Source organism: Callorhinus ursinus, unplaced genomic scaffold (assembly GCF_003265705.2).
Source record: "Callorhinus ursinus isolate GAN/ISIS: 27379988/994484 unplaced genomic scaffold, GSC_fseal_2.0 scaffold8, whole genome shotgun sequence".
NCBI classification, from domain to species: Eukaryota; Metazoa; Chordata; class Mammalia; order Carnivora; family Otariidae; genus Callorhinus; species Callorhinus ursinus.
This window is the reverse complement of record NW_027397070.1, coordinates 37,539,983-37,558,430: the sequence shown is the minus strand read 5'-3', so window position 1 is coordinate 37,558,430 and position 18,448 is coordinate 37,539,983. Positions and strand designations below refer to the sequence as shown.

General features: G+C 40.7%; 1 protein-coding gene across 1 annotated transcript in view; it reads left to right on the top strand.

Moving 5' to 3' along the window:
* Positions 1-18,375, top strand: part of ESR2 (estrogen receptor 2) — a 106,747-nt gene extending 88,372 nt beyond the window's left edge. Inside the window, exons 9-10 of the mRNA XM_025869911.2 lie at positions 14,576-14,756; positions 16,629-18,375. Of these exons, the coding sequence (XP_025725696.1) occupies positions 14,576-14,756; positions 16,629-16,815 (368 nt within the window). The 3' untranslated portion in view covers positions 16,816-18,375. The remainder of the gene's footprint in view (positions 1-14,575; positions 14,757-16,628) is intronic.
* The last annotated feature ends 73 nt before the right edge of the window (positions 18,376-18,448 follow it).

Here is an 18,448-nt window from a genome sequence, read left to right as displayed (position 1 = left end):
AGTTCTTTACACAATGAAAACATCTTTCAAAAATGAAGGCAAAATCAGGGCACCTGGGTGGCTCAGTCGTTAAGCATCTGCCTTCGGCTCAGGTCATGATCCCAGGGTCCTGGAATCGAGCCCCGCATCGGGCTCTCTGCTCAGCGGGAAGCCTGCTTCTCCCTCTCCCACTCCCCCTGCTTGTGTTCCTTCTCTTGCTGTGTCTCTCTCTGTCAAATAAATAAATAAAATCTTTAAAAAAAAGGCAAAATATAAATATTTTCAGATATACAAACCTGAAAGAACTCACTACTAGCAGACCTACACTGTAAGAAACATTAATGGGAGTTTTTCAAGTAGGAGGAAAATAAGATCAGATGGAGACATGGATCTGCACAAAGGAATAAAGAGGACCTACAGATGGTAATAATGTGGGTAAATATAAATTTTTTCTTATTTAAAACTATAGGGTTTAAAGCAAAAATAATATATTGTGGGTATATGTTTTACAACATACAAGACCACAAAGGCTGGGAGAGGACAAAGGGAAGTATTTTATTCTTATTTTGTACCTGAAGTGCTATGTATTACTTGAAGATAAACTGCAATAAGTTGAATATGTATATCATAAACCCAAATGCATCCAATAAAATAACCAAGAGAGATAAAATGCCAACAAAGAAGATAAAATGGAACCATAAAAAATAATCCAAAAGTGGACAAAGAAAAAAGGAAAAATAAACAAGGTATAGATAGGACAAATAGAAAACACTTAACAAGGTGGTAAATTTAAACTCAGTCCTATCAATAATTACATTAAATGTAAGTGTGCTAAATACCTCAAATAAAAGGAAAAGATTGAATAAATAAGATGCAATTATTTGCTGCTAACAAGAAACCCAGTTAAATATAAAGATAGCAGGGCGCCTGGATGGTTCAGCCATTGAGCGTCTGCCTTTGGCTCAGGTCATGATCCCAGGGTCCTGGGATCAAGCCCGGCATCAGGCTCCCTGCTCCTCGGGGAGCCTGCTTCTCCCTCTACCCCTCCCCCTTGCTTGTGTTCCCTCTCTCTCTCTCTCTCTCTCTCTCTCTCTTTCTGTCAAATAAATAAATAAAATCTTAAAAAAATATATATAGAAATAATAGGAAAAGGATGGAAAAAGATGTACCATGCTAAGACTAATTAAAAGAAAGCTGGAGAGGCTGTATTAATATCAGAAAATGTAAATTAAAAAAATTTTTTAAGTTTATTTAATCTCCACACCCAAAGTGGGGCTCGAACTCAAGACCCTGAGATCAAGAGCTGCATGCTCTACCAACTGAAGCAGGCACCCCAGAAAATGTAAATTTTAGAGCAAAGACTATTTCTGGGGATTAATGAGTTTCTTTCCAAAGGATAAATGGGCAAATTTGTCAAGAAGACATAAAATCCTAAACACTTATGCCTTAAAAAGAGAACTTCAAAATACATGAAGCAAAATCTGGTAGAACTGCAGGGAAAAATGGACAGATCTGTCGTTATAGTTGGAGATTTTATTTTATTTTATTTTTTTTTTGAATAATGGTTTTACTTTTTTTTTTTTTTAAAGATTTTATTTATTTATTCATGAGAGACAGAGAGAGAGAGAGAGAGAGAGAGGCAGAGGGAGAAGCAGGCTCCCAAGGAGCAGGGAGCCCGATGCGGGACTCGATCCCAGGACCCTGGGATCATGACCTGAGCCGAAGGCAGACGCTTAACCATCTGAGCCACCCAGGCGCCCGTTATAGTTGGAGATTTTAATAACCCTCTCTCAGTTCTGTCAATATAGAACAAGTGGAAAATCAGTAAATATAGAGAAGACTAGAGCAATACTGTCAACCAACTTGACCTGTTTGATATATATAGAACCCTCTACCCAACAACAGTAGAAAATTTATTCTTTTCAAGTGTTCAGGAAATATTTACCAGGATAAACCATATTCTGAGTCATAAAACAAGTCTGAATACATTAAAAAGGATTTAAGTCATACAAAGTATTTCCTTTGACATAGTGGAACTAAATTAGAAACCAATAATAAAAAGATCTTGGAAAATTTCCAAACATTTGGAAACCAGATAACATACACCTAAGTACCCATGGATCACAGAAAAAAAATCAAAAACAGTACTAGGAAATATTTTGAACTAACTTAAAATGAAAGTACATTATAGCAAAATTTGTGGGTTGCAGCTAAAGCAATAGTTTGAAGGAAATTTATAGCACTCGAGGCCCATATTAGAATAAGAGTAAGGTCTCAAATTAATGACCTTAGCGTCCAACCTTAAAAAAAAAACTAGGGAAAGAAGGGCAAATGAAACCCCAAGTAAGCAGAAGAAAAGAAATGATAAAGATTAGAGTGGAAATCAATGGAACAGAAAAATGGGAAACAATAGAAATCAAGGAAACCAAAAGCTGATTTTTTTTGAGAAAAATAAAATTGATAAGCCTCTAGGTAGACTAGTCAGAATAAAGGAAAGAAGACACAAATTACTAATACCAGGTGTGAGAGAGGTTACATTACTATTCTGAAGATATTAAAAGGAATAAGGAGGTCATACTGTGAACAACTATGCCAATACATTTCAATACTTAGATGAAATGGAAAAATTCCTTAAAAGACAAATTATTGAAGCTCACTTAAGAAGAAATTTAAAAAATCCTGAATAGCCATATATTTATTAAGGAAATTGAATTTGCAGTTAAAAATCTTCCCACAAAGAAAACTCCAGGCCCAGATGACTTTTCTGGAAGAATACTACCAAACATTTAAGGAATAAATAACCCCAAATTGTACACATACTTTATTTGTTTTTTACTTTTTTAAAGTTTATTAGTTTTATTTTTAAATTTTAATTCCAGTGTAGTTACATACAGTGTTATATTAGTTTCAGGTGTATAGTATAGTGATTCAACATTTCTATACATTACTCAGTGCTCATCAGGACAAGTGCACTCCTTAATTCCCCATCACCTATTTCTCCCATTCCCTCACCCACCTCCCCTCTGGTAGCCATCAGGTGTCTATAGTCAAGAGTCTGTTTCTTGGTTTCTCTCTCTTTTTCCTTTGTTCATTTGTTATGTTAACTTCCACAAATAAATGAAATCATATGGTATTCATCTTTCTCTGACTTACTTTGCTTAGCATTATACTTTCTAACTCCATCTATGTTGTTTGAAATGGCAAGCTTTCATTCTTTTTTATGGCTGAGTAATATTCGATTGTATATGTATACCACACCTTCTTTTTCCATTCATCTTTCAGTGGATATGTGGACTGCTTCCATAATTTGGTTATTGTAAATAATGCAATAAACATAGAGGTGCCTGTATTGCTTTGAATTAGTGTTTTTGTATTCTTTGGGTAAATATTCAGTAGTGTAATTACCAGACTGTAGGGTAGTTCTATTTTTAAACTTTTGAGGAACCTCCATACTGTAGTCTACAGTGGTTGCCCAGTTTGCATTGCCACCAACAGTGCAAGCAGGTTCCTTTTTCTCCACATCCTTGCCAACACTTACTGTTTCTTATGTTGTTGATTTTAGCCATTCTGACAGGTGTGAGGTGATACCTCATTATAGTTTGGATTTGCTTTTCCCTGATAATTAGTGATCATGAGCATCTTTTCATGTGTCTATATATCTTCCTTGGAAAAATGTCTGCTCATGTCTTCTGCCTATTTTTAAATTAGATGATTTGGTTTTTTTTTGTGTTGAGTTGTATAAGTTCTTTGTATATTTTGGGTATTAAACCTTTGTCAGATGTGTCATTTGTAAATTTCTTCCCCACTCAGTAGGTTGCCTTTTAGTTTTGTTGATTGTTTCCTTTGTTGTGCAAAAGGTTTTTATTTTGATGTAGTCCCAGTAGTTTTTTTTTTGCTTTTGTTTCTGTTGCCTCAGGAGACATATTTAGACAGATGTTGCTACAGCCAGTGTCAGAGAAATTACTGCCTGTGCGCTCCTCTAGGATTTTTATGGTTTCATGTTTCACATTTAGTTCTTTAAACCATTTTGAGTTTATTTTTGGGTATGGTATAAGGAAGTGGTCCAGTTTCATTCTTTTGTGTGTTGTCCAGTTTTCCCAGCACTATTTGTTGAAGAGACTTTTTCCCATTGAATACTTATTCCGCCTTTGTCAAAGATTAATTGGCTATATAATTGTGAGTTTATTTCTGGGTTTTCTATTCTGTTCCACTGATTTGTGTGTCTGTTTTTATGCCATTACTATACTGTTTTGATTATTACACTTTCATAATATAACTTAAAGTCTAGAATTGTGATACTTCCAGTTTTGTTTTTCTTTTTCAAGATTACTTTGACTATTTGGGATCTTTTGTGGATTGTTTGTTCTACTTTTGTGAAAAATGCTGTTGATATGTTGATAGGGATTGCATTAAATCTGTAGATTGCTTTGGGTAGTATAGACTTTTTAAAAAAAGATTTATTTATTAGAGAGAGAGAGGGAAAGAACATGCATGCGGGTGGAGGGGCAGTGGGAGAGAGAGAATCTCAAGCAGACTCCTTGCTGAATACAGAGCCTGACACAGGGCTCGATGCCACTACCCTGAAATCATGACCCAAGCTGAAATTAAGAGTCGGTTGCCCACCTGACTGAACCACCCAGGCACCCCTGGGTGGTATAGACGTTTTAACAATTTTTCCAATCCATGAACATGGAATGTCTCTCCATTTCTTTGTGTTGTCTTCAATTTCTTTCATCAGTGTTTTATAGTTTTCAAAGTACAGGTCTTTCATCTCTCTGACTAAATTTATTCCTAGATATTTTATTATTTTTGATACAATTATAAATGGGATTGTTCTCTTAATTTCTCCTTCTGCTTCATTATTGGTGTATAGAAATACAACAGATTTCTGTGCATTAATTTTGTATCCTGTGACTTTACTGAATTCATTGATTAATTCTAGTAGATTTTTGGTGGCATCTTCAGGGTTTTCTGTATATACCATCATGTCATTTGGAAATAGTGAAAGTTTTATTCCTTCCTTACCAATTTGAATGCCTTGTATTACTTTTTCTTGTCAGATTGCTGTGGCTAGGACTTCCAGTACTATGTTGAATAAAAGTGGTGAGAATGGACATCCTTGTCATGTTCTGACCTTATGGGAAAATCTCTTAGATTTTCTCCATTAAGGATGATGTTAGCTGTGGGTTTTTCATATAAGGCCCTTATTATGTTGAGATGTGTTCCCTCTAAACCTACTTTGTTGAGGGTTTTTTTGTGAATGATGTTGTACTTTGTCAAGTGCTTTTTCTGCATCTACTGAAATGATCATATGGTTTTTATCCTTTCTCTTATTGATGTGATGCATCATGTTGATCGAACCACTTTGTATCCTAGGAATAAATTTCCTTGATCATGGCAAATGATTATTTTTTAATGTATTGTTGGATTCAGTTTGCTAGTATTTTGTTGAGGATTTTTGCATTTTGTTGAGGATTTTTACATTTATGTTCATCTGAGATATTGACCCACAGTTCTCCTTTTTTGTGAAGTCTTTATCTGGTTTGGGTATCAGGGTAATGCTTATAGAATGAATTTGGAAGTTTTCCTTCCTCTTTTTTCTTGGAACAGTTTGAGAAGAATAGGTATTAAATCTTTTTAAAATGTTTGGTAGAATTTGCCTGTGAAGCTTTCTGGTCCTGGACTTTTGTTTATTGGGGAGTTTTTGGATTACTGATTTAATTTCATTGCTGGTAATCAGTCTGTTCAAATTTTATATTTCTTCTTGCTTCAGTTTTGGTAGATTATATGTTTCTAGGAATTTATTCATTTCTTCTAGGTTGTCTCATTTGTTGGCATATAACTTTTCATAATATTCTCTTATAATTGTGTTTCTGTGATGTCAGTTGTTATTCTCTTTCATTTGTAATTTTGGTTATTTGAGTCCTCTCTCCTTTTTGATGAGTCTGACTAGAGTTTTATTAGTTTTATTGATTTTTTTTTCAAAGAACCAGCTGCTGGTTTCATTGATTTGATCTATTGTTTTCTTTTGTTTTTAGTTTTGATATCATTTAATTCTGCTCTAGTCTTTATTATTTCCTTCCTTCTGCTAATTTGGGGTTTTGTTTGTTGCTCTTTTTCTAGCTCCTTTAGGTGTAAGGTTAGGTTGTTTCTTTGAGATTTTCTTGTTTCTTGAGGTACACCTATATTGCTATAAACTTTCATTTTAGAACTGCTTTTGCTGAATCCCAAAGATTTTGGATCATTGTGTTTTCATTTTCATTTGTATCCATGTAATTTGTTATTTCTTCTTTGATTTCATGGTTGACTTGTTCATTGCTTAGTAACATGTTAACCTCCATGAAATTTATACATACTTTTGCAGAAAATTGAGGAGCAGAAAATACTTTCCAATTCATTCTATGAAGCCAGCATTACTCTGATAGTAAACCCAGACCAATATATTGAAAGAAGAGAAGACAAAACAGACCAGTATCTCTCATGCACATAGATGCTAAATTTTGTATAATTTTGTAATAGAATTTTTGTATCTCTAAATAAATTTTAGCAAATGTAATCCAAAAAGATACTATGAACAAGTGGAATTTCCCCAGGAATATAAGGTTTCTTTAACATTTGAAAATCAATCAAAATAATTTACCATATTAACAGAATAATAAAAAAACATTTTGCCAACAGATGCTGAGAAAGCATTTGACAAAATCTTATACCCATTCCTGCTAAAAACTCTAAACAAACTATGAATATAGGGAAACTCCCTCAACCTAATAAAGGGTATTTATGAAAAACTTATAGCTAATATTATACTTAATCATAATCAGGAACAAGGCAAGTATGTTCATTCTCACTAATTCTATTCAACATTTTACTAGAAATTCTACCCCAGGCAATAGGCAAGACAAGAGATGACAGGCATCCAGATTGGAAAGGTGGAAGTAAAACTCTATTTGAAAACATGCTAATTGATGTAGATAATCCCAAGGCATCTACAAAAAATGAGTTCAGTAAGGTTGTAGGATAAAAGGACAATATATAAAAGTCAATTGTATTCCTACATGGCAGCAATGAACAAATGATAATTGAAATTAATATCAATACTATTTATAATAGCATTAGAATTATAAAACTAGGGATAGATTTGACAAAAGGTGTGAGACTGAAAATTCAAAACATTTCTGAGAGAAACTAAAGAAATTCTAAATAAATGGAGAGAGATGTTAATGAGCTAGAAGATTCAGTGTTGGTAAGATCTCAGTCCTCCCTCAAAATGATCTTTAGATTCAATTTGATCCCAGTAAAAATCTCAGGCTTTTTTGGGAAGAAATTGACAAACAGACTCTTAAATTCATAGGGAAATATAATGATCCTAGAATAGCCAAAACAACTTTGAAAAAGAACTAAGTTGGAGGACTTATACTACTGGATTTCAAGATTGATTCTAAGGCCATAGTAATCAAAACAACATGTGTTGACATAAAGATAGATCGCTGGAACAGGATGGAGTCCAGAAATAGACCTATACAACAAGGAATTTTTAACGAAGTGTCAAGGTCGTGGGGAAAGAATGATCTTTTCACTAAATGGTGCTTGAACTAAAATAGGCAAGTGATTATTCAAATGGATATATCATCAAAGAAGATATAGTGATGGCAAATAATTACATGAAATGCTGCTAAAATTATTCATCAGAGAAATCCAAATTAAAACACAATGAGAAACCACAATGAGAAACCATACCCAGTAGATTGACCAAAATTAGAAAGACTGATCATATCAAGCGTTTGGGAGAATGTGGAGCAATGAGAACTCTCATACACTGCTGGGTTGGGGGAGATATAAATTGGTATTCCTTTTTGGGGGGGTACTTCAAAAACTAGCATTTTCTTAAATGTTAAGTGTAAACCTACCAGGTGACTCATTCATTCCACTTGGTATTTACTGAAGAGAGATGAAGGCATATGTTCATACAAAAACCTGTACACAGATGTTCATAGCAACTCTATTTGTAATAGCCCCAAAATGGTAACAAACCAAATGATCACCAACAGGTGAGAGGATAAACAAACTGTGATATACCCATAGAGCAGATACTGCTCCGCAATAAAAAGCACTGAACTACCGATAGATACATGTAACATTATGAATCTTAATGGTGCTGAATAAAAGAAGACAAAAAAGCATACATACTATAAGACCTCATTTATATATAAAATTTTGGAAAAAGCAAACTATAGTAGCAGCAGATCTGTAGTTGCCAGGGGATGGGATGGCGGTTGGAAGAGATGGAGGGATAGATTACTAAGGCACATGAAGGAACTTTCGGGGGTGATGAATGTGTTCATTATCTTGATTGCACTTATGGTTTTACTGGTATGTGTGTGTGTGTGTATACACAAATACATATCAAAACTAATCAAATCGTACACATTAAATATGTGTAGGTTATTGTATGTCCATTATGCCTCAAGAAACCTGCAAACAATATAATGAAAACAAAACAGAAAAAGAAGGATGAAGAGAGCAAAGATTGCAGCCTGAGTGGAGAAGACATACTGTCCAGCAGGGACCCATATCTAGCACAGGGTGGAGGCCTTGGGGCTGAGGGTCACGAGAAGAAAAATGGGGGAGGTTTCTTAAAGTCAAAAGGCTGTGGATGTTCTCTGTCCCGTATTGAGAGAACAGAGTCTCTGAGGGCTGTTACTTCAGCTGGTAGCTTCTCTTGCTGTGCTAGGAAAGCGTTGGGCTGACTTTTATATAGGTATTAATAAATATAAATATATATTTATGTATATACATAAAAATTTTTTTTTACAGCCAAGACAGTATTTTTAACAGAATTCGGAGGCATAATTAATATATAGTAAATTGTACCTGTTTAAAGCATACAATTTTGTGCCTTTGGACCCTGAAAGCATCATGATCAAGATAGTGAACGCATCTGTCACACTCAGAAGTTTCCTTGTGCCTGTAAATTGTACCTGTTTAAAGCATACAATTTTGTGCCTTTGGACATTTATATATATATATGTATATAAAATATGTATATATACATATATATACACACACACACACACACCCCTGAAAGCATTATGATCAAGATAGTGAACGCATCTGTCACACTCAGAAGTTTCCTTGTGCCTCTTCATAATTTCCACCTTCTTCACTTCTTCCCCCTGTCCAATCCTGTGCAACCTCCAGTAGAATTTGTCACTATAGTTTCCATTTTATAAAATTTTATATAAATGTTATTTAGGGAGACCAGCCATTTAGATTTGCCTGGGACTGAGGAGTTTCCCAGGATGCAGGATCCTCAGTCAAGCTAACAGGTGTGTGATGGTATATTATTGTGGTTTATTGGTATTTTCGTAATGACTAATGATGTGCATTTTTTTCATATTCTTGTGATCTGTATATCTTCTTTGGGGAAATATCTGTTGAAATCACCCATTTTTAATGGGATATTTTTTTATTGAGGTACAGTTGACATAAAATAGTTATATTAGTTTCAGGTGTAGGTAGTTATGTTTTATTTTTTATTTAAAAAATATTTTATTTGAGGGGCGCCTGGGTGGCTCAGTTGGTTAAGCGACTGCCTTCGGCTCAGGTCATGATCCTGGAGTCCCGGGATCGAGTCCCGCATCGGGCTCCCTGCTCAGCAGGGAGTCTGCTTCTCCCTCTAACCCTCCCCCCTCTCATGTGCTCTCTCTCTCTCTCTCTCTCATTCTCACTCTTTCAAAATAAATAAATAAATCTTTAAAAAAAATATTTTATTTGAGAGAGTGAGAGAGAGAACATGAGCAGGAGGAGGAGCAGAGGGAGAAGCAGACTTCCCACTGAGCAAGGCGCCCGATGTGGGGCTCGATCCCAAGACCCCGGGATCGTGACCTGAGCCGAAGGCGGATGCCCCGGTAGTTACATTTTAAATAGCTGCATACTTCTGGGTTATTTATCTTTTCTAATAGTGTGTATGATATGGAATGAATATTAACTTTATTATCCAATTTCTTTTTTCTTTTTAAAGATTTGATTTTATTATTTGACAGAGAGAGACACAGCGAGAGAGGGAACACAAGCAGGGGGAGTGGGAGAGGGAGAAGCAGGCTTCCCGCCGAGCAGGGAGCCCGATGTGGGGCTCGATCCCAAAACCCTGGGATCATGACCTGAGCCGAAGGCAGACGCTTAATGACTGAGCCACCCAGGTGCCCCTATTATCCAATTTCAATTCAGTAAATATTTATTTAGCTTCAGGTATGTGCTGGTGACTTCTAAATGATAAAAATGTCAAAGTGAACTAGATAACATGCTTTTGGTCTCGAATAGGGATATATACTGGAACAATCGGGTCTGGTCCTTGCTAGACTTGAGTAGCAGAAAGGCATCGTCCTTGCTGTGGGGAGAGATAGGGAAAGAACATCCCCAGTTGAATTTCTCTCTCAGCACACCCTCTTCCACCACGCATGTATAGGATGGGGGGGCGGTTCTTGGAATTACGTTATTATACTCAGCCTTTTATGAGGCTCCTAAAACTCAGAGATCACAGAAAACATTGCATTTGACAACCTGTTACAGTGCTTGCTAAAGTGTTTCAGAACTCAGAGGTATTGTACAAGTGTAGTTAATATAACAACATATCCAAATTAAGAGTAGTGGGACCAGCCATCTTGTCACCCAGAAATCTGAAAAAACTGAGTAAGTCTTGGGTTGGATAGAATTAAAGGGTGCTGAATCTAGGATATGGAGTGGGAGCAATCTGTAGATAGTCTTTAAAAATATTTAAAATTAGGAATAGGTCTGTTTAAACAATTTTAAGGCTTAAAAAGGATCAAACTTTCTGTTCCATGAAAGAAATGGAGGTTTAGAACCAGGCAATCCTCTTTGACATTAAGATGATCGACATGTCAGTTCAAGCCCTGGTTCACTCTGGGTTTTGGGGGGAGTTCCTGTGAAGAGGGTGGGTGGAAGGCAGAGGCACACAGGACACAGAGAAGGATGCTGAAGAGGCAAGACAGGTGCTTTTCTGTTGATCGAGAACGTGGGGGCAGAGCATTGTGAACGTGGGCCTGCTGGTTTCATATCGTGGGTGCTTCCCAGACACCAGCCTGTTCTTACGGTGCTGGGGTAGGAGATGTTGATAAAGGGATGGCTCACAGCTAGGGGTTCCTTTCCTTAAAGCAAATAAACAAACACAACGTATGCCTCCTAAAAGCCAGGCATTTCTCCTTTGGTTAGCGTTCTGGGGTTTTTATTAAACACTTTAGATTTTCTGATTTATTTCCCTTCAGTGTATCTTCATCCTTTGAACATAGGATGTAGCAGATCTTGGGGGCTTTTCCCCCACCCCCACCATGTGCTGCTCAGAATGTCATCAGGTGGGTTAGTGACAGGGACACACAGCTGTTCCCAGGTGATAAAGAGGAGAGGAGATTATGTCTTTGTTTTTATTTTACTTTCTTTGGTATGTGTGGGGCATGGTGCCAAGATCTTGCCTTTCATGCTGTATTTCTTTAGTTTCATGAAAAGTAATTTAATTTTTGTTCTAGAATGAATCCTAACTAATGTTTTTACTTTTGGCGGGTAGAAGAGATTGATTTTTTTGGTTCCTGTGTGTCTGGGCAGTGAGCACCCTAGAGGCAGGGGCTTTGTGTCCTGTCTCCTGCTTCTGCCAGAGCCTGATACTTAGCAATTACTCTGTAAATACATGTTTGGTGAGCCCGAGGGTGTGTGAATGCCCCAAGTACAGGCATGGCACTGCTGACCAAAGAGGCAGCAAAATGGGTATTTTTCAGCCCATTTCCTTCCCGGGATGGTTTTATATAGGTTAGTCTTTTTGCATATAAAGGCATTTCCCATATCTAACATTGATACAGCCCTTCCAAAACTTCAGTGACTCCTGTCCCCAAACGCCTTGTTAGTGATTGACAGTGATGGTCCTGCATAGAGCTGGCTGCCCCCATAGCCTATAGAAGACCCAGGGCTTGCCCTTGGCAATGACTACTCCTTTATGAAGAGGAATTCACATAGTATACAATTTACCCATTTAAAGTATACAATTCAGTGGATTTTAGTGTATTCATAGACTTATGCACCCATTATCACAACCAATTTTAGAATATTTTCATCACCCCAAAAGAAAACCTGTACTCATTAGCCATCACTACCTAATTTCTGTCTCACCCCTACTCCTAGGCAGCCACTAATCTCCTTTCTGTCTGTATAGATTTGCCTGTTCTGGACAGGTCCGATAAATGGAATTATACAAAATGTGGTTCTTTGTAACTGGCTTCTTTCACTTAGCATCAGGTTTTCAAGGTTCATCCATGTTGTAGTATGAATCAGTATTTTGTTCTTTTTTATGGCTGAGTAATATTCTGCTGTATACCATATTTTTCTATCCATTTCTTAGTTAATGGACACTTGGTTTGTTTCCACTTTTAGGCTATCCTGAGTAATGTTGCTACGAACATTTGTATCCTAGCTGAGGATTTATTTTTATATTTTCACTTTATGACTTTGGACTGACACAAGTACCAGTACACAGTTTTAACTCCTTTTAGAATCCAAAAACATATGACAGTAGAAATCCATGGAGCACACATCATGTAGCAGAACAGACTGAAACATGCATGTTTATCATTTCCATTATGATGATGTGATTGGCTAAAACAATGCAAAAATCTGAACCTATGTAAATTTAGCCTAATTCTTCCACTTGTGGGTATTTACTCCATGCTAGTCACTGGACTAGGTAATGATAGAATGGACAGGGTCTGTACTCTCAAAGTGTTTCTGTCCAGTGTCTCTGAGGATTGGGAGGGTGGCCATGGGGTGTGTACAAGGGAATCCAGGATGTGGGACAACATGGTGCCCTCTGCTGGGGGTGCACTGGGCACCATCAGAGCTCCAGAGAACCCAAAATGGACTTAAGGTAGGATGGTAGGGAGGTCAGGGAAGCTTCCAGAAGGAAGTTCGCCACTGGGCTGGGATCTAAAGGAGGAGTGGATGTAGATAAGAGAAGGGAGGGTGGAGAGGGGGAGGGGGAGGGGAAGAGAGCGTTCCTAAGTAGAAGGCTTCAGCGTGTTCTATGCGTCACGTGCTCTGGAGTTGAAAGTAAGGTTCAAGGTGAGGTGTGGTGGGAAATGAGGATGAAAAGAGCAGAGGGAGGCCTGGTACCCTTGAGAGCTGCACCAGATGGTTTGGACTCGGGCCCAAGAGCTGGGAAGGGAGCCACATGAGCAGGTCTGCATTTTGGCCACTGCAGGGGCGGCGGCGGGGGGCGGGGGGTACACGGAGCCAACGGTGGTGTTACTTCCCCTGCAGCGGGAGAACAGGTTACCTGCTGTGGGGTTCAGTGGGAGTTTTGAGGATGTTGGGTGGTGGCCAGGAAGAGTCACTGTGGAGAACGAGGTGAGCAGGTGAGTTAGAGAAGCAGTTGTGGGCTCTTGGAAGAAGCGAACTATTTTAAGTCTGCATTGTCAGACACTGCGGAGGGATGTGCCCCCAGGGATGTGGTGAAACACGACACTTGCATAGTTGTGCTTCAGGATGTCCCTTGCCTCAACTGAACTGTACTGAACTGAGTTACCTTAATTGAACTGCAAATGCCAATAAAAATAGAGAACAAAAGTTGCCCAAATGGGCAGTGGATGTGGTTGATGGTGTGTCGGTCCTCATGATCATTATAGCCCACAGCCGGCAGCCCCCCAGAGGATTTCACAGAGTTGCCCTTTATACTTTGAAACGGAAAGCCTAGTAGAGAAGCTAATTATTTCCCTGCTTCCAGGATTTGAAGGAACTGGGGTTGGTGGTGGGGGATGGGGGCAAGAAGATCTACTGGAGCTGTTAATTTACAGCTATTGGGAGGCTACAGTATCTCTGATCCTAGAGTCAGAGGGGAATTAAACACAGAGCCGGGCCCGGCAGGATAAGGGAAGCAACCTCCCTCCTACGGTGGTTTTGGGAACCTCGGGAGACATGCGCCTGCAAGCTTTGCTCAGTGAGGAGCTGGGCTGGAAGAGCTAGGAAGCTGGCCTGGGGGCAGAGAGCTAGAGGTGGTCTTCCTGCCCCAGCAAGGTGCCACTAGAGGTGTGATGCCCCGGGCCTGGCCGCGGGTCCGGCCTGGCTGTCTGCATGTGGCACACACGAGGGGGGGGCGCCCAGGCAGGCTGCATGGCCGTAGTCCTTAGTTCATGCTTGTTAAACTCCCCTTTGATGAGGGGGCCCTCCTGGCGGTTGAGAGTAGAATTGATCTCACTTTCTGACCACCTCTGTATGTGTGTTTGTTGCTACAGCTGAGAAACAGCAGGTAATGGCCTCAGGCCACTAGATAGTTTTATTGCTAGGAAAGGCCTCCGCTGTGGGCCGGGTGGTGGTCTGAGAGACCAGTTAGCAGGCCCGCATTCAGCCAGGCTTGGCGACGGGGCTGGCCCTTGGGGGAAGGACATCACGGGCCGGGGATTTCACCACACATGCAGATGTCAGAACAACCCAGATCAATTTGGCCCCCTCCTGGAGAACGGAGCCATGCTTACCGGCTGAGCACCTGACTTCCATTTCCTTTTCTCTGAGCGGTGACTCGTGGCTGTTATTCTTTGTCCAGGTATGTACCCTTTAGCTGCGGCAACCCAGGAGGCTGAGAGCAGCCGGAAGCTGACTCACTTGCTGAACGCAGTGACCGACGCTCTGGTCTGGGTGATTGCCAAGAGCGGGATTCCCTCCCAGCAGCAGCCCGTGCGCCTGGCTAACCTCCTGATGCTCCTTTCTCACGTTAGACATGCCAGGTACAATCCCTGCGGGGGCCGCTCCTCTGGATGTGTAGGGTGGGCCGTGGGGGGTGCATGTGCCCTGCGAAGGCCAAAGTGCTCTGGGGAAAGTGTTTGCAAGTTTGAGAGTGATAAGGTAGCATTTTTACCTCTAAAGGAAAATAAACCCCTGAAAGGGAATGGGGTTTCTTCATCAGGGCATGCACCTGTGGCCAAAGATCAGCGTAGTGGGCACTGAATGGATGTCATGTGCCGTCGTATAGGATATTTATGGCATTCCTCATCTGTTTTTTAGTTGCTGGGGTTTGGGCTTGTTTATGGAATTCTAAAAGGGGCCTTTTCTCCCCTAATGTGAATGGCCACCGCTCCTTGCCCCACCAACCACTCTGAGGTCATTTTCTTGAGGAGGCTAAACTCAGCTTCTCTAGATCAACTCCTGAGGCTAGTGATCTGCAGACGTACACAAAGCCTGCCCCAGGAGTGGGTCCTTTCTTGGGATAGCATCAGGACATTAGGAATGAGACCTGAGAAAACCGGGGAGGCCCACAGGTGTCGCACGACAGCTCTGTGCTGGTATAGAGATGCTCGGTGCTTGGTGGCTCCCAGGATGAGGGTAGCCCTGCCCTGGGGCTGGCAGAGGGGAGGGAGGATGGAAAGTAATTGCTACCCAAGGAAGAGGAAAGTCTAGAGGCTGTGGGGGACAGTGTTCACCTCAGGAATTATAACAAGGAGGAAGAAAATAGCCTCTGCTTTGTTTCCTCCTGAATGATTATTGACACACAACCATTTGCAGAACAGGTTCAGTCCACTCTCATTAGTCACAGAGTCTGTATTTGCAAATTTGACTACCTTTTTTTTTTTTTTAAAATTTTTATTTACTTGGCCGAGAGAGAGAGAGAGAGCACAAGCAGGGAGAGTGGCAGAGGGAGAGGGAGAAGCAGACTCCTGCTGAGCAGGGAGCCTGATGTGGGGCTCGATTCCAGGACCCTGAGATCATGACCTGAGCCGAAGGCAGACGCTTAACCAACTGAGCCACCCAGGTGCCCTGCAAATTTGACTACTTTTAAAAAACTTATTTGTAAACCCTGGATTCATACTTAGTGGCATTTCTGTGGTCCTTCAAGGACAGGCTCAGGGTGGCAAAAAATTTGAGTTGCCACACTTACATTCCCAACTGAGTCAAGTAAGGAGACACTTGTGTTGTTTCGGCTCTCATACTATAAAGAAATGTCCTTTGTGTGGTCTAGTTAGGGCCATGTTTTGCATTTTTGTGCTTTTTGTTGGCGAGTTCACTGTCTATGAATGGCCCCCAAGCATAGTGCTGAATAAAGTGCTGTCAGTGTTCCTAAGAGCAAGCAGGCTGTGATGTGCCTTACGGAGAAAGTATGCGTGTCGGGTTAGCTTTGTTCATGCGTGAGCTGCGCTAGCATCGGCTGTGAGTTAAATGTTAATGAAGCAACAATTTATGTTAAATAAGGTGTCTTTAAACAAAAACACAGGTACGCCAAGGTTATGTATTAACTGGATTATGAAAATGTGAACAGAGCCCCTCAGGAATCTAACGCTGCATTTCCCCCAGAAGCAATGTATTTGCTAATTCAGTGTTGGCGGTGACTTTGTAGAACACAACTACTATGCACAATGAGAATTAACTGCACTCTGCCAGGTGCTGTCGGGCCACTGTGGGTGGGTGATGAGACACTAAGGTGCTTGCTTGCCCTTAAGTGGAGGTGACCGAAGGAGCCAGATGCAAGAACCCTAGAAGAAATGGCTGGGGCAAGTTCAGGGGGTGGAGGGTAGACTGGCTTTATTGGGGAGAGTTGGAGAAGATTTTAGAGTTCCCATGGCTGCCTCCCAGGAAGGACTCTCGGCATCTTTTTGTCCCCATAGTAACAAGGGCATGGAACACCTGCTTAACATGAAATGCAAGAACGTGGTCCCAGTCTACGACCTGCTGCTGGAGATGCTGAATGCGCACACGCTTCGCGGGCACAAGTCCTCGCTCACCGGGGCCGAGTGCAGCCCAGCAGAGGAGAGTAAGCGCAGGGAGGGCTCCCAGAAGCCCCCGTCTCAGTGATGCCCAGTCCCAGGCGAAGAGGCCACAGAGGAGGTCAGAGGCTGCAGTGTGAACTCCAGTGCAAACCGTGAGCTCCATCCGGGAGTGGACAGCCTTCACCGTCTTGCTCGTGTGTGGTCCCTCATTTGGTTATGGCAGGCCCAGTCATGTACCGTCCTTCACCCGACCTCCCCACTTCCCGGGAGTCAGGGTGAGAAAGCTGCAGTGTTCCTTGGTACCATGGGGCATGTTCGAATGTGGACTTTACCTCTTACTCGGCCTCATAGGATCTTAGTGTGGTCCCTTTCTTACTTCCCATCTCCCTTCCACCCCTCTGGAAAACATGTTAAAGGTTTGGGAATGAATGGTGGGAATCCGCTGTGGAAGGTTTGTACAGTAGAGAGGGAAGAGGCTGGGGCCCTTATAGGAAGTGGACCAAGCTTTACTGTGCAACCTAACCTGCCCTCAGACCTCCGTTTGCTCTCTTCAGGGCCACTTGATGGTAGGCTGGGAAACCATGACAACGAACAAACTAGTTCCACACACCTACCTCACAGGCCTGTGAGGACTGAGGTCGCGTATCGCTCTTACTGTTGAAGGCCAGAGGGATTGTGACCTGGGGAGCCAGTGGTCAGGCTGGGAGGTGAGCCATGCCCTTCCCCCAGACCTTGTTGCCATCTCCATAGAGGTTCATTCTTCTTGATTTGCATTCTATAGAGCCTGCTGATTATTTGGGGGTGCATTTATGTTTGTGATCACTTTTATGGAGGATTGTGGAGATTTAAATCTCTCTGCCCCTTCCTTAAAACCCTCTTGTCCCACAGAGCCCAGTGTGTGCTGGAGAAAGGCCCAGTGTTTGCAGGAATGGGTTTCTCCTGTGGGTTTGGGTCACAGCCATGTTGCTTCCCTGGGGCAGTCAGGGAACCAACCGCCACATCAGCCATCCACAGACAGGGGCACGTCAGGCTGTGTGTTCAATGCATGCTGTTCCTTGGAAAGATGAAGGGCTACTGACACACCTGTGTGTCAGGTTCAGGGTCAGACTTGGTGTAGTGTAGACTTGGTGAGCATATCACCTGAGCAAGACCTGGTTTGTGAACCCTACTTAAAAAAAAAAAAAAATTTAGACATAGTTATTTATAGCAAGAAAGAATTCTTTTACACCCTTGGGCTCTTTTAAACTATTTTCTTATCAGAACATTTATATGGCGAGCTGGGTGAAATAGAAACTTTGTAGAAGAATATTTGTTCCTCTTCCAAGTGGAACATAAATAGGACAAGATGATAAAGCACCTCTGGAATTACAATTTTAACTCACTTTTAAAAAATTGAAATCTTCAGGAACATAGTGAATGCATGAAATGACTTACATCTATACCTTGGCAGTGAGCAGTTCAACAGTCGTGCTTGATTTTTGTGATGATTTAAAAAATTACCTTGTGATAGATTAAACTCCTGTTTTAGAAAATGGGTTTACTTTGGCTAGCACATTCACTATTTACTAAGTCATCAGGAAGAATAAATTCGATGGTTTCTGCTAGGGAGTCCTTGAATAATTTTTTTTTTTTTTTTTAAATAGAATACCCGTGTTTTTTTTTTTTTAAAGATTTTATTTATTTGAGAGAGAGAATGAGATAGAGCATGGGGGGGGGGG